This window comes from Tasmannia lanceolata, unplaced genomic scaffold (assembly GCF_043159265.1).
Source record: "Tasmannia lanceolata isolate RefF3 unplaced genomic scaffold, GAP_Taslan_0.1 ptg000037l, whole genome shotgun sequence".
Classification (NCBI taxonomy): Eukaryota; Viridiplantae; Streptophyta; class Magnoliopsida; order Canellales; family Winteraceae; genus Tasmannia; species Tasmannia lanceolata.
In genome coordinates, this window is record NW_027518714.1 from 24,383,743 (window position 1) to 24,407,739 (window position 23,997).

At 37.5% G+C, this 23,997-nt stretch overlaps 1 protein-coding gene across 5 annotated transcripts in view; it reads right to left on the reverse strand.

Moving 5' to 3' along the window:
* Positions 1–23,236, reverse strand: part of LOC143860146 (5'-3' exonuclease family protein) — a 70,314-nt gene extending 47,078 nt beyond the window's left edge. For 3 of the 5 annotated variants that reach the window (XM_077370687.1, XM_077370686.1, XM_077370685.1), the window contains exons 1-5: positions 23,080–23,236; positions 21,594–21,817; positions 14,635–14,869; positions 12,781–12,860; positions 671–709 (exon numbers count right to left, since the gene is read on the reverse strand). In XM_077370687.1, the coding sequence (XP_077226802.1) occupies positions 671–709; positions 12,781–12,860; positions 14,635–14,869; positions 21,594–21,797 (558 nt within the window). In that variant the 5' untranslated portion in view covers positions 21,798–21,817; positions 23,080–23,236. Of the gene's footprint in view, positions 1–670; positions 710–12,780; positions 12,861–14,634; positions 14,870–21,593; positions 21,818–23,079 lie in introns of those variants that run through there. The other 2 variants (XM_077370688.1, XM_077370689.1) reach the window with 2 other exon arrangements.
* Positions 23,237–23,997: the final 761 nt, after the last annotated feature.

The window sequence follows — 23,997 nt, forward strand, 5'->3', positions numbered from 1 at the left end:
CGCACCAACTACATCAAGAACAGTGAATCTGAACCTAGAACCACACTGATCTACCGAATTTTTGACATCAACAGTCCTTTCAATTAAGTTTCCTAGATGGAAAAAATTGACAGTTTTTTCTTGGTTAACAATTCTTCTACAACAGGTATGTCTTGCTCAACCTTAGTTATGGCTAAAGCATCCGCAATTGAATCATGCTTCCACTGAAGATAAGGAATTCCCAATGCAAGGAACCTTGTCAACCCCAAAAGCGCATTAAGATAATTTGGTCCATCTATGACATACAAATTACTTATTGGCTAATTTTTTTTTATCAATTTGTGAAATAAAATCATTTTAAATTAATAAAATTTTATTTTGGTTGAATAAAATATCTTATTTCAACTATAAAGCAGGAATCCCAAAACTCTATTACAAGGCAATATTGTAGTTGGGCTTCATCCACAAAACCAAAAAAATACTGTGGCTTTTGATTCTCACTCCAAGTTATTTAGCCTACTTAACCATTTAATCGATTGATCTAATAATGGCCAACCAACGGAAGCAAATTTGTTTAGCAAGCTAACGAGCCATGATTAATGTGCAGAATTAATAGTAAGTTGATAGAGCATATATGTGCATCATGATATGGACAAAAAGAAAAGAGGAAACAAAAGTGAAAGAAACATACCGCCAGATGGGAAGGAAGGAATTTGAACAAGTCAATCATCTGTAGAAAAATGGAAGTCGGTATTAGAAAATTTAAACAAATCTTAAATAAACTAAATAATAACAAAATATCATGCAATGGCATCTACGATAAGTAGGAAAAGTACGCTCCAAATTCATAAATAAAAAAAGAAAGAAGAGGTAACAACATGATATGAAGTACAACAACACAATGAATTTGCAGCCTGCATCCAAATCAAGCTAAGAATCAAAAACTAATACACAACAATAGAGTTATCAGTCAACCAAACAACAAAAACAACTCTCTAATTGCAGTCAATAACAAAACACATGACACACATGTCTACAATAAAACGTTAAGGGGCAAAAACACCTCAGAAAAAATTGTTTTCTCAAGTTTATTTTCTTTTCTAACGTAAATTTAATCTAATATTTAAGTTTTGTGAGTGTATAAAGGTAATTCCGTGCATAGTTGTCAACCCGTGACTCAATTTCTTAATTTTATGACTCGTGACTCGTAAGAGTTTTTGACAAAAAACAGAAACTTAATTAAAAATATAAAATTATATATATCAAAAGATGAACCATGTAAAAATTATAAACAAATAGCACATAGATAATGCACTAAGCCAAAAATATAAATAATTATATGCTTGTAACTTGCATGCACAAAAATAATTAAGTGCTGGTTGGAACTTAATCATGGGTGAAAATCCTTACGTGCTTTAGATTTGTATCCGCTCATGATTTATGGTATGTTTAGAAGGAGATTTGTGGTGGTTCAGCCAAGAACCCAAGATTGTCCAAGACTGAGACCCTCCCGCACATGGTATTTTGAAGCTAAACTTTAACGGGTCTAGCATGGGGAACCCTGGTCCTACCAGAATTGTGGGAGTCTTGGGGATGAATTTGGAGCTATGAAATGCGCTTTTGCGGGTCCCATTGGAGTCACAAACGCTAATGAAGCTGAAGTGTGTGCTATCTACCAAGGAATAAGGTATCTTGAGAATGAAGATTTGAATAATGTAGTGGTAGAAGGAGACTCGCTCAATGTGATAAGGTGGCTTAGTGGCTCTCATTCCTTCCTTTGGAGATTTGCCACTTTCTTCGATGAGATCTAAGATAGGGTGGGGATGCATCCAGGGACGGAGCCAGGAATTTGCAAAAGAGGGGGCGAACAAATATTGTCATATAATAATTAAGAGGAAAGTGTTTCTGCGCCTGCGCACGTGCGCAGGGAGCTCCCTAAGCACAAGTGACTTGAAAAGCCACTGATTGGTTCGTATGGCGGGTCTACCTCTGTGGGATCCCCAAAAAGCGACCAATCGGTGGCTTTTTAAGCCACTTGTGAGCAGGGAGCTCCCTGCGCACGTGCGCAGGAGCACTTTTCTCAATAATTAATAAATCTTCATAAAAGCCTCAAAGGCACCATGATATTGGAAAAAAACCAAGAAAAATGAGTTAACCAAATACTTGAAAATAAATTTTCCATGGCAAAAAATTTCTCTTCTTCCAAACAATCCCTAAGAGACAACCATTATTTCAAAGGGAAAATTGCTTACAAGAAAGTCACTTCTACAATAAAGTAAGATACGATTTAACTTTTGTAGAGTAATAGTTTTGCGCAAAAAGGGATTGCCCACATTTTTCACTTAGGACAGCCCCCCTCAAGTGAATTTTTGACTACTCTTTTACACTATAGTGGGCTGTCCTGTGTAAAAAGTGGGCAAGTATATCATGGCCAAAAAAGGGGGATATATTTTAGTAAACAGAAAGATACGCTATGCAAAAGTTGGAAAGGGCAATTGCACCATTCATAAAAACCAAGAAATAAAAGGAGGCAAGAGACTATTTTAGGAATTTAAATAATTAAATGTATATGAAATTTTTTTGAGATTTTTTAGGGGGGCAACTGCCCCTCCTTGCCCCCCCTAAATCCGTCCATGGATGCATCGATTTCTTTCCATCATATTAAGAAGTTAGCTAATGGTGTGGCGGACAGTTTAGCTAGATATGGTGTCTCTAGGGAGAGAGTGGAGCTATTTGACTCCATTCCACCTTGACCCTTGCAATGGGGCTTGTTCTTATCTTTCTTTTTCTATCTCTTTATTTGTATATACCTCCTCAATCTTTTTTTTTCGGGCGGTGATTTTTTCACCTCCTGTACGAGGGATGCGCCCCCTTTTAACATGATTTGACGTCAAAAAGCGTTAAAGTTGCCCACAATTCACATTAAAGGGGGGCGCATCCCTCCTGCAGGGGGTGACAAAATCATCTCCCTTTTTTCTCATTTAATGCAATTGCCCACCATTCAAAAAATAATAATAATTAAGTTCTAAGTTCCGACTTCCAAGTTTTTCGACTCCACTTGACTCGTAAGAGTCTTAGTTTTTCAACTCGACTCGCAGTGACTCGTCAGAGTCACCAAACAAAACGTAAGAGTCTTCGACAGAGGCGAGTCCATGCGACTCGACTCAAAAGCCCAACGACTTGACTCGAGAGTTGACTCGTACGACTCGTAAGAGTTTGACAACTATAATTCCATGAATTAAAACAGCCTTATATAAGGAAATATAGAAGATTTAGGGCTATATTTGGAGAAACATTATTTTCTTGATTACTCCACAATCATTAAACGGCTCATCACTTTAAGGTGATATCTCTCATCAATATCTATATTCTAGAAGTTTGTTGAGAACTAGAACATATTAGAAGGGTATGTAGAAAACTCCCCTTTCCTCATTCTTTTTTTTTTTTAATGGCAACCTTTCCTCCTTTCTACCTTAATCTTTCAGCAAAGTTCAATTTTACATTTTGTTTGTGATCTTGAGTTGTTTGGGATCTTACTAAGTTTTTTTGGACTGTAATAGAATATATGTGGTTGTGATAAGGCGAAACTCCCAAAATAAAGGATTTTGCATAGATATATGCATGGGAAACAGCTGGATTTTTATTTTTTTTTGAATGGTAAACAGCTGGATATTGATCAAGGGAATAAGTGTATTTCAAATTTTATAAAAAGTGAAGCGCCAGAGGTATGAATCTTCTCAAGCATCAGCTCAAAACACATCATGAAATGAAACCATCTAGATTCTGGATTATATTATAACAATATATGTTGCCGATTTATGTGTTTCTTCTTCATCGAATAATGATTTATGCTAGGAAAATAAACCGGATCTTTTCTAGAATTTACACTATTCTTTGCTATCTTTTATTAATTTTCTCCATGTTTTCTTTATCTTTCAAAACTTTTTAAATTAAAAGATAAAAATATTTTTGAGGCTTACGCCTCACATCAAGATGTGAGGACATCTCTTTAAGAGAACTGGGCTTAGATGCCACCTTTATAGTGTTTGTAATTTCATATCCATCGTGAAGAAAACTATCAATTGGACGCCCATGCAAATCATGAGATGCATGTCTTGTAATTTTTGGCTTATAAACTATTTTTGTTCATCTTGGCCTTTTGAATTTGTTGAAACAAACTTTTATTTCAATTATTTTGATGCAACTTACGTTAGGGGCATTAGATATTTTTTTGTTGAAACATATATTTTTATTTAAGTTATTTTGATGTAACTTAAGTTAGGGTCATTTTTTGTCTTATTTGGACTTGAGGGAATGTCCCACAATGGGGATATAATCGTATTCCACTATTTCTTTCTTCTCCTCTTATTCTCCTTCTTCCATTGCTTTTGTTATCAGAGATGACGAGAAGAGAGAATGAAAGAGAAGAGAGAAGACAAAGGGAGAAAAGAAGGAAAAAATGGTCATGAATATCGACCTCTCTCCCCCTCATGTATATTATTAAGTCATAATGAATGGAAATACCCAAAATACCCATATTGGGTAAATGGGCTTACAATAGTAATTAATCACACTCTTAACAACTTTCAACTATAAATTTCATGGTATCAAAGCAGGTTTAGATCAAGATTAAAAAGGAGGTTTGATCCAATCCTGAACGAGACGCTAGGAAGCGAACGAGAACCAAAGCCTTGGCGAAAAGGGGAGAATCATGTTTCCCTAAGTTATATGGCTGACGTTAGCAACTGTATATTGCCATACCTCTTAGATTTGGAAAAAATGAACAACTGTTTGGTAAAGATCCTTCTTATGGTATTTTGAGAATTTTTTTGGGTATTTTTTATGGCTTTTGAGGGGTATATGTGAAGTTTTTCTAGTACAAGTTTTCTAAATATCTAGAGACTAGTTCTGTAGTGATTTCTCCAGAGGCATTGAAAATATTTTTAGGAGGGAAATCAGTACCCACCCCAATGTTTTTATGAGGTTAGATAACGGAGGCAATGTGACTCCATTCTGATCAGTAATAAATGAGCAACAACAATTTATTTGAAGGTATTTTTAAGTGAATATAGGGGTATTTTTTCAAATATTTTTGGGAAAATGGATGAAAAATAAAATGAAGTCTGTGCATGATTAGTTGAAGGTTTGAGGCTGAAAATGTCCGAAAGTATATCTTAGGGAAGTTTTGTGACCACTTCAACCCCTCCTACGACACAGGAAAGTATCCAAATGGACCACCCATGAGTCTAGATCACAATTGTTAGATTAGATGGATCAAATTACTTGGAATGGTAGCATTGGATCGCATTTCCTCCCTGAAAATCCCAAAGATTCTGGAACATATCTCATACTCTTACGTGAGCTTCATGCTGGAGATCTCGCATTGAGGGTAGTACCAGGCATGATTTTAAATTTCTACCGATATCGAGACGAATGACTGAAATGTTTTTGTTTTCTGCTATGTTGCATGGATTCGGATTCGAGTGTCGGGATCCGACACGGATTCGAGGTCTTGGATTCGGCAAGCCCCCAAAAGTACGATTCGGATTCGGTAATTTTTAAATGAAATAACATTTTCAAAATTAAAAATTTGAATATGTATAAATACATACATACATACATACATACATACATATATATATATATATATATATATATATATATATATATATATGAGGAAAAGGATTGTACGCTCGACCGTACCTAAAGTTAGGTACGGTAGAGTGCCAAATCACATGGGTCCCCCATTTTTGGTGGGCATCTAAACCATTCATTTGCAAGGCCCCATCATAGATAGGGTGCATACAAAAAATCAGCACCATTGAATCATCCTAACCCCTCCAAAACTGGAGACCAAAATGGGCAGATTTGTGGACAAACACTGTCTGTCCATTTTGGCCTCCACAAATGGATGGGTTAGGATGATCCTATGGAGCTGATTTTTGGTATGCACCCTATCTATGATGGGGCCTTGCAAATGAATGGTTTAGATGCCCATCAAAAATGTGGGACCCATGTGATTTGGCACTCTACCGTACCTAACTTTAGGTACGGTCGAGCGTACAATCATATACCTCATATATATATATGCAAGTGTATATAAAAGGGTGGTCCAGTGCACGAGGCTCCTGCCATTGTGGGGTCTGGGGAGGGCAAGATGTACGCAGCGTCGCAGCCTTACCCCTACTTTGCAGAGAGGCTGTTTATGTGACTCGAACCCGTGACCACCATGTCACAATGGAGCAACCTTACCGTTGCGCCAAGGCTTGCCCTCTATTTTCCCTTTATATATTTGTATGTATATGCATGTGTATATATTCATGAAAAATTTGAGGGTAGAAGGTTGTTGCGAGTTCTGTATTAAGAGAGTCGAGGGAGGAAAGGGAGTCGATGCTCGAGGGCCGAGGTGCTAGGGTTTTTATTAAAAGAGTATGGGTTTTTATTAAAAGAGCATGGGTTTTGCTTTCATATAAAAAAAGATAAGAAAACATATTTAAAGGGAAAATACACATGATTCGCATTTCAAAAGTAACAACGATGAATCGGATTCGCCCGAAAAAAACAGGATTTGTGCGGGACACGGCTACGACAAGATCCGGGTGTGTCCCACGTGAATCCATGGCTGATTCGCATGTGGAGACGTGTCGACACGGATTCGGCATAGGGGGGCAAAGAATCCATGCAACATAGGTTTTCTGTTTTCATCCCCACTGAAATGATACTGAAACCGAAATGCATACCAAAACCAAAATCGTAAGTGCATTAGTGGTATACTATATATATATATGTGTGTGTGTGTGTGTGTGTTACATAATTATATTTATATGAATTCCAAGTGAAAAGTGGTGTATGTACTATGTGCAAATATTTATATGAATTACACGTGAAATGTGGTACGTATTGAATGTCGTGCATGGCACTGAGCGTTCGATGTAATTTAACCATTATGGATGGCTATCTAGCTTATGTGATGGGTTTAAAGTTCTACTCATGCTTATTCTAGAATTTGATAAAGCTTTTTTTTATGAAATGGGAAGAAGATGACCAATTTGATAAAGTTTCATCTTAAAATTATAGCATTTGCTTATGTTTCCATATGTTTCCGTGATATTGCAGGTTTTCCACCGAAATTTCTAACCGAAACAGAATCATTTCCACTTTCGTGGCGACCCAAACCGAAATTTAAAACCTTGGTACCAGGCCAGTAGAATTGCTCATGAACTCATCGTAAACCTTTCCTGTGCTGCAGTGGAATGTCAAGGACAAGTACTACCTACGGAGACTCCTCCGTGAATTGAAGTTGAATCTTCTTACTAAACCCTACGCGACGTGGTCAAGTTCTTCCAAGTCCTCACCACCAAAGAAGGATGAGGACATTGCACCGGGAATGTTCAAGGTCAAGTGGGGCCCACAAAACCCCTCAGACCCATACTAGAAGAATCATGATTATGACCTTGGTCAAACTATCGCAAATGCATATTACCCTTGAAGTTTCATGGGCTAAGGGAACAACTTGATTAATCACAATTTGAAATTCGGTATAATTTGTGTTGAGCATAAAGTTGGGAACTTGTCTCCTAATAGGGAGGTTTAGGTCCAGGAAAGACCAAGTGAAAGGGACTTTATATTTCAGCTTGCTTCCATTTTCAGTCAAAGGAGAGAGTGCCAGGCCAGTTTTTGAATCAATTTATTGTCTTAGGATAGTTTTTATTTTTGTTTATTGCCTTATTGCGGTTATTTCTGTTTTAAAGCAAGTCAAAGAGTCGTAGTCATGTTTCTATTTCAGTTCGTCAATCCAAATTAGTAATAACCATGAAGATAACTAAAGGAGGTGTGGGATTTTAGTTGCATGAATGGGAGCAAACTTTTTGACCATATCGATCCCCAAGGCATTGCTCCTCTTTTTTCTTTAAGTAAATTTATATGCTACTATTCAAAAAAGCTTTACTGGTCAGCAGTCTCCCCGGGCATAGGCAGACTTTGGTAGGGCAAATCATCAGAATTTCATTTGAATATAAATCATCAGAATTTCATAAGCTCACCATTATTTCATTTCATTCAATTGATGGGTTCTAGCTCCAAAGAACATATACATGGAGAACTGTGAGCAGTACGAGCTGAAAGTGTGACGATAAATATGTAGGTCTTTGGCCTTTTTTATTAGGAAGAAGCTCTTAGAGCAATATGACTATAATATGTAGGCTTTTGGCCTGTTTTATTAGGACTAATGAAAAACATATGAGGACTAATGAAAACATATGATGATTAAAGCTTGTGCTAGAGGTGACTTCTAAATCTAGATCTCAGTTTGCTGCCTTGATCGTCCCTTTGTTTTGAACTTTTGATGCCTTGATCAACCCCTTGATGTGATGCCTTAGGAAGACTATTGGTCTGACGCCCTAGTAAGTATTTCTTCCACCGATTAACTCTTATTTTCATGCTTAATTTCTCTTCTCTCAAGCTTCTACTGATTTTGTTGAAATTTTCAATAAGCAGATTGTATGAGCTTTCTTTTCATTTTGGATCAATCCATTTTAGATTCTAATCCAACGATCAGATTGATCTGAAATTCGTTGGGTTTACTCTTCATCATCTCAACACTAAATTTCAATCAGATCCAACCATTGGATTGGGTCCAAAATTCGTCTTTTGATATTGACACCCCTTAAAGCCTGAAACTATTTTCATATCAGTTTTCTCGTATTTCCCTCTTTGGATTCCATCTAATTCACCATTTTTAATCACATCAGTCCCCATGCTTGTGTTCAATAACCCTTTCACCGACCCTATCTTTGATCACTCCATAACCTCCATTAGTCGGAAAGAAAATAAAGTTGCCTGTGAAGTCCGAAGGGGGCGCCAACCTACCTAACGGTCTACTCTGTAATGGCATCCTGACATCAAGTTTTAATAAAAAGTGATAAGTAGTCCGAAGACAACTTCAAACATCTAAGAATCAGCAACAATTTATAAAATCCTCAAGATTGCCATTGACAAAAATCAATGAGTCACCAGAAAACAGGAAATGGGCAGAGTTGATTGACTTGCTTTGAGTTCTTCAATATAAACATTTTCTTAAGTCCGGGCAAGTATGTGCCAAATAACTACTAAGAACCTTACTAACAACTGAGAAGAGAAATGCTGATAGAAGATCTCTGTACGGGATACCCCACCAAGCTGCCATTGTTAGTAACCAAAAGGTAACCAACAAAAAATATGCCTTTGGATCTGATTCCTCCATGTAAAGCCAAAGCCCATCCTCATCAAAATTTACTCCACAAACTCTTAGTCCACGTGGTCATAGGCTTTTTCCAAGTCAACCATGTAACATGTCCTACCTCCCACCCCAAGTTCTAGACTCAGAGCACTAATTAGCAATAAGCACCCCGTCAAGAATGTGACTTCCCTCAACGAATGCACCTCGGGAAGGAGAAATATGTCTAGAGAACCACATTCATACTAAGAGGCAAAGTCTTGGAAATAATCTTATGCACACCTCACACAAGGCTAATTGGTCAATAGTCCCTCCTCCCCAAAACACTTACCCAGCCCCTTCCTTCTTAGGGGTGAGAGCATTTGCCCCTTTCGTGAACCTTCTATCACATGCAATTCCCTCATCACATTAAGCGAGGCAAGGTCATGTCTGAAAGATCTCAACTCAGAAACTTTTATGTGCCAACAAGGAGCAAACAATGGTAAGACAGATGTTTAGGGAGAGCCTTCACGAACACAACAGAAGGTGCTCATCCCAGTTTATATATTTATTATTGCTCAAGTCTGGCAAACATACCCTAAATGGATGTGAAAACCTTTCACCTTTCTGGCATGCATTTGAAGGTTGAAACATCAGTCCTCTCCTCGCCTACTTGAATAATAAAGGAGACAACAACTGTTCAAAATTCAAATTAATTTTGTATGGTCCTGGGCCATGTTCGTAGATGGTTGGATTTGTGGATCCCGTTGTTGCCACTATCACTCAACTACGGATGTTTATACTTGCATCATTTATAATGTGGTCTTCCCACTTCCACTGGTTGTTCCAATAGGACAACCAAGATTGCTCATTGATTTTCTTACCCCACCCCATGGTTTAACTCCTCGTTGCACATCACCACATTGTCATCTTTGGACCAAAAAAAGCAAGGGGTCAGAAACCAGGAAAAGAAAGTGTGCCAAGTAAAAAAAAAAAGTTTTTGTACACGTATTTTGTTGAACCATTCATAAGAACCATGTCCTGCACAGGGTGGGTTTAGATGTACATATGAATTGCAAATTGGGCTTTTCTTGTTGCAATTCATATAATCACCTCACTAGGCTGAGCATGATGTTTTGAATTCAAACCCACTCTTTCGATAAAGGCCCATCTTCCTTCGAATTATAAAAGATTAAAAAACGCCATCTCCAGTAGCTTAAGCTTTTGGAGTAGTTGGTTGTTTGACATGGTATATCCGACCACGCATTGAGCACAAGTCCATTGATTTCGTTTTCTGTCGAACTGCAGATTAGCAGTCCACTGGGCACCGTACTCATCTTCTCATATCATCGCTGCAACTCCAAAATAACTGCCTCTCTGTTTCTTGGACTTCCCTTTCTATTTTTCTAACTGTTTGATCCCTCACAATATTTTCTTTGTCGTCAATCCGAACTTCCCTTTCTGGGCCTCACACGCAATGGCTACTCCGCCCGATGCTAGCATCTCGACTGTTGAGATAGCCACCGAAACGCAAGCACTCTGTAAGGTGAAACAGAGCGTTTACACATGAACTGAAGCCAAAGATCTTTTGGAGGTAAGTCAATCCAGTGGGAATAGGGGCAGAAGCCTAACGATGGTGCCTTGCGGGGAGGGGAGGGGGGGGGGGGCGGAGAATGGTGGATAAAGCAAGTTTCTGGTTGAGAAAGTTTACTTTTTTTTTTCTCTATTAAATGCATCACTTGTTTTCTTTAAAACCAAGTGGCAGAAATAAATTTTCATGGCATGCTAAACAGATATCCTTGTTATCCCCTCTTTCTCTTCCTCACACCCTCTTCCTTTAAATGCCCCCCATTTGATCACACCTCTCTCCTTTGTAACCTCCTATGTTTTATCATCACACCTCTCTCCTCTGTCTTTAGTGAAAAATGCATACCCCCATATTTGATATGTGCACACTTTTTCTCGTCTTGTTCAAAGTATCGTCTTATTGTTTCCATCATTACATTAGTCATTCGCTGCATCTCATTTCTCTTTTCTTCCAAATCTTTAATTTTCAAATCTCCATTTCTTATTTCAGTTGAGGTACCTCTTCGAGGTTCGTGCCTGAAATTAATCACTCTACCCAGTTAAGGGATCTCGATTCTTTGAGGTCTGTGCCAGAGAGAGTCAAATTACATGAGGATCGGTAGTTGCCGACCCATGATGTCTTGCCCATCGATGCCCATTCTCGCCCATTGAGGCTTCATTTTGCTCATCAAGCTGGTCCATTGTGACCCATTTCCAGATGATTCGGTATTCAAAACCGTCTAAAGACTCACGCATTCCTGCTTGAGTCCAATCCAGCTCATTGAGGCTCTTCGCGGCTCATCTTTCATGTGACATATTCTTTAACAACAGGCGGCAATCATCTTCAGCAATATAAACAACAGGCGGACATCAATTGTAGCAGTGTGCATCAAAATTTGCAAATTTTCTATTGTAATCAAATGTATATAGATTTTCAATCCATATACGTTTGAGGGGGATATTAGAGAATAAAATTAGATTGAGATCAAATCTTCTGAGATTGGATTTGATTGGGCTAGATTGAGTAGTTGGGTTAGATTAGGCAAGTGAATTAGATTAGGATAATCTCTTTCCATAGTTATCTTATTCTCTTGCTATGTTAATAAATTCAAAGAGAAGTAGATATTTAGTAGTTGTTACATCTTGTGAGTTTTAGCTTGTTTCTTCTTGGTAGCAATCCGGGTTTGTATTAAAAAAATTGTCCAAAAATCTGGGTCGTTACGGCCGTACTTGTGATGGTTCCCCAGGATCCAATATTACCACTTAGGTCTACGTTGCCACGATATTGTTCTATGGAAAGGCCAACCCTAAAAAGAGCGGCCACACATGAGGCTGAGTTTTAAAGTATATAAGATTAAATAACGCCATCTCCAATAGCTTAAGCTTTTGGAGTAGTTGGTTATTTGACAATTTAAAAGATAAACATCCCTAATTTTGATAAACCCACTTCCCTTTCTCTTCAACCTCAAAGAGAAGCATCTCTCACCATCGGCAAAAGCTCCAAACAGCAGCGAGAACTCATTCTGTCAATCCTTCTTTGACAAAGGTGAGAGGGCGACCCCGAGCATCCTCTCCCACCTTGTGTCAAAGATCTTGGCAAAACCAGATGATATTTTCAGTAAAAAAGGAAGGTGAAAAAAGGACTAAAGTGACCCATCATCAATTTTATTTTCAAAAAAGCAAAGCACGGTTGACATTTTTTTGTTCTGTTTCTTTAAAGTAAAATTGTACGTAAATTAGGCCATCCAAAGAAGCCAGACTATATGAAATGTGCCGCACATTTTTATTGTGATTTTCAGATAATAAAGTATAAGAAATTGCTGGATATCTCAATTGTGCACCCAAAAACAATAATATATCCTTTTTTACGTGGATCTGCCATAGTTTGCACCATTTATTTTAAGAAGTACATAGAATGTTGTGAATTATAAAGTAGAGACCTGCTCCAAACTTTGAAGCATGACACGGAAATAATCTCTAGGAATAAGCATGGCATTGCAAAAAGAATTGATCAAGTAAATTGGAGAATAATGATAGCTTACATTGGTGAGTGCAGTAAATATGGTTAAAACCCAATCTCCATTTCCATCAGCATGTTCCAGATAACCATGCTGCAACTTTGCTACACATGATAAAAAAAAAAGAAGAAATGTAGCCTGATGAAGTTACAGGCACGGGAAACCACTAGTGGACAAGACATGGAAAGTAAAGATATGGAACAAAGTGAAGAGATAACCACCAATTGTATTTCGGATCAAAACCAATAGTCAAAATAAAAAACAACAATGCCATGACCCAACTAATAATCTTTATCTACCACGAATGCAACCTATTATTAGAAGTTAAGGCCCTATTCGTTTGAGATTATGCCTACCGATTGTGAGTCCAAAACCAATTATTGGACTGGAAATTAAACGTAAATTTGAGACCAATAATTGGTTTTGGACTCAAAATCGATTGTCATAATCTTAAACAAACAGGGCCTAAGGTATCGTGACAGTAGTGATTGTATTAGCTAGTGAGAAGATGAATGACGATAGATTAGCCAATGTAGAATCCTTGACTCGGTACCTAGACAGTAATTGAGAGAAGCAAATAAAAGAAGCAGAAAATGCTAGAACTGTGGCGTTTAAGCAGGCCCAATCACTTGTTAATTACAGAGCTGAAGATTTTGCAGCGAAGAATCGATGACTGCTGAGAGAGAGAGAGAGAGAGAGAGAGAGAGAGAGAGAGAGAGAGAAGAAATTTGTGGTAGCTCAAAATCTCATGTTGCAAAGATGAATAAATTTATATTTCTCCTTTTGATCAGACTTCCACTTGTCAAAAGCTCAAAAAAGAATAAAAAGGATAAAAAGAAAAGAAGGAAGAAGAAAAAATTGAGCAACACATCAAACAACTGACAGTAACGACTGACTTAACTAAACTTAATGCAAAAGTAATTAGCTTAACAAATGTATGGTTCCATTCAACATGAATGGCTCATTTTATCGGTCCACATGGTCCTTTTCCAGTTAGATATTTTCACGTCAACATATGGAGTTGCCACATGTGGCCTACACCACCCTTATTGACTTATTCCCAATTAAAATTTGTAATCAGAATGGAAGGTTCTTAAGAACAGAAAATGTCTATAAACCTATAGAGCCCCTGATGAGGCTGACCCTGCTGTCACAGAATTAGTGTTCCTGACTTGATCCCCTTTGTAGCCAAGCTTATACGTATAGAAATAAGTTTGAAAATTGTAGACTAATTTGGAAGTGAATTCGATATTCTAGAAGAATGTCATATATTCTTTGAGTACAAAGCCGTCATAGAGATTCACAGAAGTTCTAAAGATCTAATTGTGTATTATCTGGATAATGCAGAATGGTCTAGATTTATTTACCTTAAAATCATGTTGTGTTCGGGTTGATTCGTATTCATTTTCTAGAAAAAGCTCAACCCGACCCGACCCCCACCCCCCAACCTCCACCCCACTCTAACAGAGTCTTAAGGTTAAGTGTCCTCCCCAAAAAATTGTTAAGCTTTGAGGGAAGACAAATGAGTTAGAAACATATACATATGTAGCTTCTACAATCCTCGTTACTCCACTATAACGTAGCTAAAATCCATCGCCCATAAAAACCTTACAACGGGCATTACAAGGCAATTTCCTAGGACATATGCTTGTCATATAAAAACAGAGATATGTAGTCAATCATCTACGAAGAAAAGCAAATCCATGTACTTATAAGAATGCCATGGGCTATAAAACCCCTTGTCAAACAATTGCATTACTCAAAACAGTAAATCAATGCTAAGAAAGCAGACAAGATGAGTTGACAATATATATAGCATGAATTTACTACGATTCTTCGGCATCAAACACAAACAAATAGAAACATTTTGCCACATACCCAGAAGCTTGTAATAAGCTCTATAGATGATAGATGTTCCATCAATGAGCATTACTCGACCATTCACGGCACTTAAATTGGCATCCCTCGCTTTTAACTTGGAAGAATCTAGAAGTGTGTCATGGAGTATTTCACTATCAAATTTAGAAGATATCCTCGAAGTATTTTGTGAGGTTGTCGTATCATCAACTTCTGATAAATCTGACTCTAAACCACTGGATAATTTGGAGTATCCCTGATAGAAATCACTAGTTTAAATATTTACTAGAAAATAGTGAGTCCAATAATCACTCAAAAGCATGTTGCTTATTTCAAATGATGTTAAATGCACAACCAAAATTTATTCAGCATGTCCAAGCATGCATTTTACAAAACGTCTATTGCAAAACAACAAGCACTTATTCATCTTGTCCTAGCATACATACCACAATAAAAAAGGAAAACAAAGGCCCATTTTCCAAGTAAAATTGTACTAATACTTGTTGTTGATTGTCTCTATAAGGGCATTTTGTATCTTTTATTTAAGTTGCATTACACTTTATTCCTTTTTATGTCTTTTGTGTATGTATTGAACGGATATTACTTTCAACATTACAGTAGTGTGTTATCTCTCTTTCACAATGATATAAGAGCAACAGGCAAAATAGATTTTGGAGTACTTAATTGAACTGTGATGTTTCTCATCTCATTCACCACTGGAAAAAATTAACTGCGTCGATCATTGACTTGCTGAGTCGGCTCACTTTTACCATGGCCAAGTGATGAAGGTCGTAGGCCCCATAACGGGCAGATTTGATCATTAGGACAGCTTAGGAATTTATTTCCATGTTATTTAGTTTCTAGGATTTTTATTTCCATGTTTTAGTTTTCAGGGCTTTTATTTTCCATATTATTTTATTTCTAGGTTATTTCAATTGCCTATATAAGCCCTCATGTATTAGGGGCTTTAGAACTTTGATGAATTAATGAATTGAGAATACAGATTCTCCCCTATTTCTCCTCTTCTTCCCTTTCTCGTCTTCTTCTTCATTCCCTCTTTCTCCTTTCTTCACCTCTTTCTCCTCTACTCTTCTCTTTCCCTTCTTCTATTCTGCTTCTCTTCCTCTTCTTCTTCTCTTTCCCCCTCTTTCTTCTACTCTCCTCCCCTGGGCCACATCATCGAGTTCGGGTCCGAATCAGGGTTTTGAAATACTAAGAATTGACTACATACATGGTGATTTTATTGGAAGGCTGTTGGAAATGCATGATAAAATGTATATAAAACGTGATGGGGTTGATAAAAGGGTCTGGATATGGAACACACATGGTGATTTTTCTGTCAGATCTTATTATAGTCATCTTGTGACTAGCCTGGTGTCCTCCAAAATTGCAAGTGTGTGAAAATTTCAATCTCCACCTTCGGTTACAACCTTTGGATGGGCGGCTCTGAAAAATCGCATTCAAACGGTGGAATTCCTATGGAAAAGGAAGATTTTAATTGTCAATCATTGTTCTGTGTGTATGGAGTATGAGGATCCAGTGGACCATCTTCTAATCCATTGCAAAGGTAGCAAGGGAGATTTGGTGCAAGGTGATCCGAAGGTTTGGTATTTGTTGGGTTTTTCCGCAAAATTTACCGGACTTGTTTTTAGTGTGGTCCAAGGCGCCTTGGAAAAGCAAGGGTGGAATTCTGTGGAAGATGTGTTTCTTGGCAATCATTTGGGTAATATGGAAGGAAAGAAATGCGAGGATCTTTAAAGGAAGGGCCAAGAATGCACAATTCCTTTTCTTGAAAGTCATTGCTTTGGTGATTTCTTGGGCTAAGTCGCTTCCCTCTTTTGCTTTTCTCTCCTCTTCCGACCTCTGGGAAAGATGGGGAGAGGTTTGTGGTTGTGAGGAGATCAAGCAAAAAGTGGTTCAAAAGTGGATTCCTCCATTACCGGATTTTGTAAAACTAAACTTTGATGGATCCAGTTTTGGGAATCCGGGCCCTGCCAGTATTGGGGGTGTTCTTAGAGATGATGAGGGAAAGGTATTGTGGGCTTTTGGCAGCCCGCTTGGCATAGCCGATGCCACGGAAGCCGAGGTACGGGCTGTATACCAAGGCTTGAATCTTGTAACTCGAGATGATCGAGATAAGGTTATAGTGGAGGGAGATTCTTCCAATGTTATTCGGTGGCTAAACGGACCACAAAAGCCTCCATGGAGATTTGACAATTTTTTTGATGAAATGTTCTACACAGCTAAGTCTAGGTGGATTGAATTTCACCATGTTTGACGTTCGACAAATGAGGTGGCAGATGGCTTGGCTAGAGTGGGTGTATCGCTTGCAGCATTGGCTCTTTATGATGAGCTCCCTCCTTGAGTTTCTTAGTGCTTGCATTTTTCTCTTGTTTCTTCTTGTCTGTTGAACAGACCGTCTCGGTCGTCTTCTTTGTTCTTTAATAAAATTTGGCTAACTTGTTAAAAAAACAAGAAGAATTGACTACATACATATTGCATGCAAAGTTCAATTTTCATTATCCTACATTGTTTCCTACCCTTGTAAACATCCAACCAAGTCAACAAGTTGCAAACTCCGCAAGCATCTTCATCAAATACTCGTGGTGATCATGGATCGTGAATAGGGGTGTAAACGAGCCGAGCCGAGCCGAGCTTGGCCAGGCTCGGCTCGGCTCGGCTCGTTAAGCTCAAAAGCTCGGCTCGGGCTCGGCTCGGCTCGGCCAGGCTCGCAAGCCTTACCGAGCTCGGGTTATATTAAGTTCACACCCCTCATCTTCCCTGGACAGCCCTATCTAGTGTAATTTGACTACTTTTTTTACACTATGGGGGGTGGTCCAAGTAACAAATGGGGTTCCAAAAATGAAGTGACATATTTTGCCTCTCCCTTTCACTCCCTGGACAACCCTTTTAGTGTATATATTAATATAATATATATATATATATATATATATATATATATTTAAATATATTAAATTCTTAACGAGCCTTAACAAGCCGAGCCTGGCCTAAATCGAGCTCGGCTCGTTAAGCTTAACGAGCCTGGCGAGCCGGCTCGGCTCGGCTCGTTAAGGATTCGAGCCGAGCTCGAGCGAGCTTCCAAGCCCGAGCCAAAATTGACACCCTTAATCGTGAACAATGCCAGAACCACATCAAGACCAAGAAAACTCTTGCGAGAATAAGCACAACTCACATTACCCAGAAGCAATAGAGCACATGACCTCCCTCCCTATGAGGGCTTCCCTTTAACACTCGGTCACCAAGGGTTTTACACCACCAATAATCTATCAGAAACTAGTTTGAGCAATGAAATTGGGGGTTAAATGAAAAATCAAGAAAAATAATGAGCAAGAGAAATTTGGTGCAGCAGAAATAGAATGGTAATTAGTTATATACTTAAATCCAACCCAAAACAAAACCAAACATATAGCTCAATCAATGACAAAGAGAGTAAAATAAGGTGGTGCCACAAACAAAAAATGACAGAGAAGGCAAAAAATATTTGCATAAATTTCAATTTTTGTAATTAATCAAAACCATCCTAGACCTTTCCTATATGATTTTTAGCTTTAAAATATTCTAAACAAGATAGAATTCTTTCATGAAAAAAGTATAGACTTTCCAAGCTAACCCAAATTTCTTCTAAATATATATATACCCTTAAACAAGATAGAATTCTTTCATGACAAAAGTATAGACTTTCCAAGCTAACCCAAATGTCTTCTAAACATATATACCCTTCTATCCTAAATTGTTTATTATTATAAACCATGACTAATTCAACCTTATTCAACTTCAATCTCCTTGATGCAAAATGGAAACTCTAGAAGCTTCAAATAATCTCATCTTCACCCAAAGCATGGGCTTTCAAAAACAAAATAGACATATTTCAAGAGTTAAATAGTATCACCAACATTCATAAAAATTTATTTCTTGGAATCCATCCTTCTCCAATTTCTAGTTTAACGGACCTATGGATTCACACTACAACACTCCCTCCCGGTTGGAGAAAATTCAGCCCCAACAAATTGATCACCCAACCAAATTATCTTCAAATTTTGAATGAAGATAGTGTCGAGATCCCTACCACTGTATGAGGTAGTTGGAATAGAGAACCACATCTTTTTCATATATTTCAAAAATTCTTGTTCAGTTATTTTCGAAAATACTATATCAACTTCTTGATGGAAGTTCACAGGTTCACCATGAATTTAGTCTTTATCTTATTTGAGAAATTTGTTCAGAAGCTTTGAAGACTAAATTAGTGAAATTGAATTTAACCCACAAAATTAATAGTGAGATTCCATCAACGGTGTAGTCTTCATCCTTTTTCATGAATTCATCAATGGATGCATCATAAATTCACTCATCAATTGGAGACCCTGTTGTCCGTTATAATATTCATCAAAACAGACTCTTCATAAAACTTGAAATCATTCGCCACCTCCAAATAGATACACAGTGTAGATCACGAATTTTTTTCAGGCAGTTCTTCAAAACTTTCATCTTCAATAGCACGTTCGATAAAGTACAACTCCTCTTATTCAAAAGTTTGACAAAGGCTTAATCATCCATTTCCAGATGTTAAGTTTGGTTTCCTGAATTTATCCATACCAATTTCCACCAAATTGAACCCCATTTCCAACTCCCGGTTGGGTTTGAGCTTGACTTCCACCTTGGACACGTTTTGGTTGATTGTTAGAATTCTCTTTAAGGATCATCGACCTCCATCGGCATGGCCTCGACCAATCCTTATTGCAAGAATTGGATCTCGCCCATAACACGAAACATTTGTCTCGCCAAAGTATCTAATTCTCTTATTATGACATTAACAATCAAAAAGCACTGATTGATAATCCCTTGATCACTAAAACTTCAACGAATATGATTCTCACAGTTGTGTTACTAAATACAAAATGGTGCAATAAAAATAGAACAAGAGTTATGAATTTAAATACACCAATAACACACATCTATACAAGAGTGATGATGTGTGTTTTTGAGGATGATGAAAGGGATAAAGCAGTTGGAGGTGCAATTGAAAACTCAACGAAAAGTACCTAAGCAATGTAAATTGAAGCCACGGATCAGAAGATTTATCTTAGTACTATCGTTTTCTTCTTCTTCTATCTTCTTCTTACATTGGATCTTCAGAAAATGTATTCTTCTTAACCCAATCTCCACATTTTTTTCTTCTTCCCATTAAAAAGCTTTCTTAAACCCTAAACTCTTTTCATTTCGTTAGAAACTCTCTTCTTTATTAAATCCTAATTCTTTTCATCCTTCCATAACCTCTTTGTTTCTAATCTTTTGAGCATTCGACAGTCGTGATCTATGGTTCATCTTTTTATATTTTCTTCAATTGTACTTAATACATATGTCAAGCCACTAATCTTTTCTTCATCTCTAAATCCTTTAATCTTCTTAATATTGGATAGATGTATCTGTTGTTACTTCTCTTTTATTTTTTCTGCCATAGATTTCTAATCTATGTATATTTTGATGTATTACAGAGTACACGACTGTGTGGCAACAGTTTTGATTCTATCTTTGCTTTCTTGATTCCTGATCCTGAGTTCAACGCCTATATTCATCCATATTCTCTTTCTTTAATTTTTAAGATTCCCTTTATAAGATATCCTACATCAGTTGGTATCAGAGCATCACCTTTTGAGTTTTCCTCCATCAATAATTTTTGCAAGATCTGTAATTTCAAGCACATCCCTACAATTTCTTGAATCTATTACCCTTCCCATAGCCCGTCCAACATCGGTTGGTATCAGAGCCCCCTTTGTGCTTTCCTACATCAGTAATTTCTACAAGATATGTAATTTTATGCACATCCCTACAATTTTTTGAATTTATTACCCATCTCATAGCACGTCCTACATCGGCTAGTATCAGAGTTTTAGTTCCTAATATGTTAAGAGGTAGTAAGACCTAAACGGGAGGGATGATCTACGTTGTTGAGGATGATCGAACAGATAGAGCAGCTAGAGGTGCAATTGAAAGCTCAACGAACAGTTCCTAAGTGATGTAAATTTCAGCCAAGGAAACCAAGAAGTTTGACAGTGAGTGGCGATGTTGAATTTCCTGACCTCTAGTGAATTGCATGGAGTGTCGAGTTTGTGCTATGCATCTCTACTGCCTAGATGAGTTCATAATTGAATAAAGAGGTACTCATAGGAAGTTTGAATTACGCACTTCAATTGATCATGTTCAGTAACAATCTTCTTTTGAGGTAGATCAACCTATGCACTCGACGAGGTCGAGCCATTTCAAGCGGGAGAGATTGATGAGGACCATCATTCATGAAATCCAATAACGAGAGGCAGGGGCTTTGGTGATTCAAGAAGTGTTGAAACAAGGCCCACAAGTCCAAAAAAAAAGGGAGCCACAAGCAGGGAGGAACCACTTTGTGACATGTTTGACTATGATCAAATCATTCATGTGTAAAATTAGGGATTAAGAGGGTTGTCGTATCACATGAGGGAGTTATTTGTTTCAATTAGCTTTTGCTTTAACTCAAATAGTGCAAGTATGAATGTATTTGTGTTTTTGTATGTTAGGAGATTTGTTTTATTTAGGATCGTTGGTAATTGAGGCGTTTTAACTTCAAAGCTAGTTAGGAATCTAATGCTAATATTCGTTGGAACTTGTCTATAAAAAGGACCGAAATCTGTATTAAGCACGGTTGACGGAAATCTATGCTGGATTTCGCAGTACACGATTGTGTTGTAACAGTTTGGATTCTATCTTTGCTTTCTTTCTTCATTCCTGATCCTAAGTTCCATGCCTATATTGATTCATATACTATTTCTTTACATTCTAAGATTCCCTTCATACAATATCCTACATCAGTTTGTTTACTTTCTGCAAGATCTATAACTTTAGCACATCCCTACAATTTCTTGAATTTATTACCCTTCCCATAGCCTGTACTGCATCACAGATGATTGTATAAAGAGATCTAACAATACCTTTTTGGACACGGTAGCTGAATTAGGATGCAAAGGGAATTCCAGCTGGCTGTAGCACAAGTTTCCAATCCTCTGAATAACTGAAAATTGCCCTCCTGACCGGTGAAGATTTCGCCAAAAAGAATGGATATGATGTTTTGAGGACCAATAGCATGCCATAGTCATACCATCTAAGCAGATAAATCCCACAAAATCCCCTTGCATACATAGAGTGGCATGATAATCTGATCATAAGAAGCAAAAGTATAAAGAAAATAGACAGAATCTAACAATGAACGCTTCAGTTCTCAATAAGACCCTAGCATGTGGCCCATTTTCAAATATTTTTTATGCAATGAAAGTATATTTTCAGAATAAAAGGAATATATACAGAAACTCTCAAAATACGACCGTGCATATAATTCCAAGTTCTGAGAGTAATACATTCCACACCAAGTTTATCTGGCATTCCATGTGGGTCCTATCTCCAAACATCTATCTAATCAATTAAGAGGAATCAAACATACAATTTTAAGGTCCACATTCATCGCCTAATTAACAAATTTTCCATTTAAAGAGACCAAGGAAATATCAAATTAAGCAAGCTTAGGGGCATTGTGTCCTCCGATAATATTAGAGGACATGAGCGATACATAGATGCTCTAGAGTGTGAACTAACCTCAGATGGTAAAACTCATCTCACATTCTCCACTTTTGAACCAAGGAAATAGCGATGCTGATGATAATGAGGACGAAGACAATGACGTTTTACAATTTTATGTAAGATTGATATGTTTTATTTAACGCTTGAGACTACGAACTTGTATCTTTTATTAATTTCGAGATAATTACCCAATATGCATAGGTTTTGATGAAAGTGTGTAAGTTGGCTAATGGCGAATTGTTAGTAAACGATTCATATTATTATATATTTCTTTTTTAATGGTACGATTCATAATATTATATTAAATTCCTAATCATGAAGTTTCAAATTAAATTAATGGATTTGAATGAAAAATAGATAATTACTCATTTTATTGTTGTTTTGTATATGTTTATATTTTTCAAATTTTGTACAAAAATCTGAAAAAAGAAATTACAATTTACAATTTGAAATGATTTGAACTTTATTTCAATTAAGATTCGATTCTGATTTTCAGAACCTTGCCTATAAGGTGTTTCTAAGGTTCATGAATACAAAAAACAAAGTACCCAGTAATTGAATTCATCTAAAAGTCATTGTATCCTCTCTAGAAAGGGATTTTACCTGAGTAAGACCATAATTGAAATTTAATATGTGATTCTTTATTCGTTCTAGTGACAAAAGTTTCACGTTTTTAATAGTTCTTAAACTGATAAGAGAACGTTTCTCATGTAACTTCTAATTTGATTTGTCAAGGTTTTTAGCCTTTTACAGTGCCTCAGTTTAAAAAAGTATATAAAACATGTCAAATAAACAGAGAGAGGGAGAAACTTAAAAGGAAAATGGAGAAAAGGTGGGGTTTACCAGATTTTCAATCCAAAATCAAAGACGGGGCCTTCGAAGAAGAAGATGGATACCACTCCATTTTGCGTTTAGTTTCTCTTTGGAATGGGCTCAATGGGGTAAAAGTATGGCCTTATGAGCCTGGCCCTAAGCCCGAACAGGGTCTGGGCTGGATTTTCCAACCCTTTGGGTGGGCTTAGGTTCACTTTTGCAGGCCCAGCCAGCGTCCGGTCGGGTTGGGTCGGGCTAAGGGTTGATACCTCGGCCAGATGGACCCTGTTTACACTATATGCCATATTTTGATATTTACACCAACCCATCTTGTCTTTTAGTACTTGAAAAACTTATTACATTTTCCAAAATGCACTTACAAGCCAATTTAATAAGAAAATACGGCTTGGTTTGTGTTGTTATAAAAACATGGTTGTGCCGATAATAGTTCCTTTGGGTGAATCAATTTTGGCCATTGAAAGGATATATATTAACTAGGGTCAATCAGGGCCAGCCTAGCCCGGCCCAATCAGGGCGGCTCAGAGCTGGGCTGAGCCTGGCATGATGGGCTTGGGTTGAGGTTTCTTAGGCTCTGACTTAGGGTCAGGGGATGCCATGGCTAAGATAATGGGATCTAGGGTTGGGCTAGGGTTTTGAAATGCCCGGCCCAACCCGATCCTGTTGAAGCCCTAATCATGTTGGGATACTTTTTCAGTTTTTCTAGAGACTAGGGGTGCAACTTGGGTCGGGTCGGTTTGAACTTTTGCTAAAAAATGAAATGGAATCAACTCGAACCCGACCCGATTTTAAGGTAAAAGCTCAACCTAAATTCCGAAAAATCAACCCGAGTTGCAACACTAATTATAACCCTCCAATCTATAGAGAGATTGCACTTCAAGGAAACTTAAATAGATCGGGGCATTATTATTGATCATCATATTAAAATGA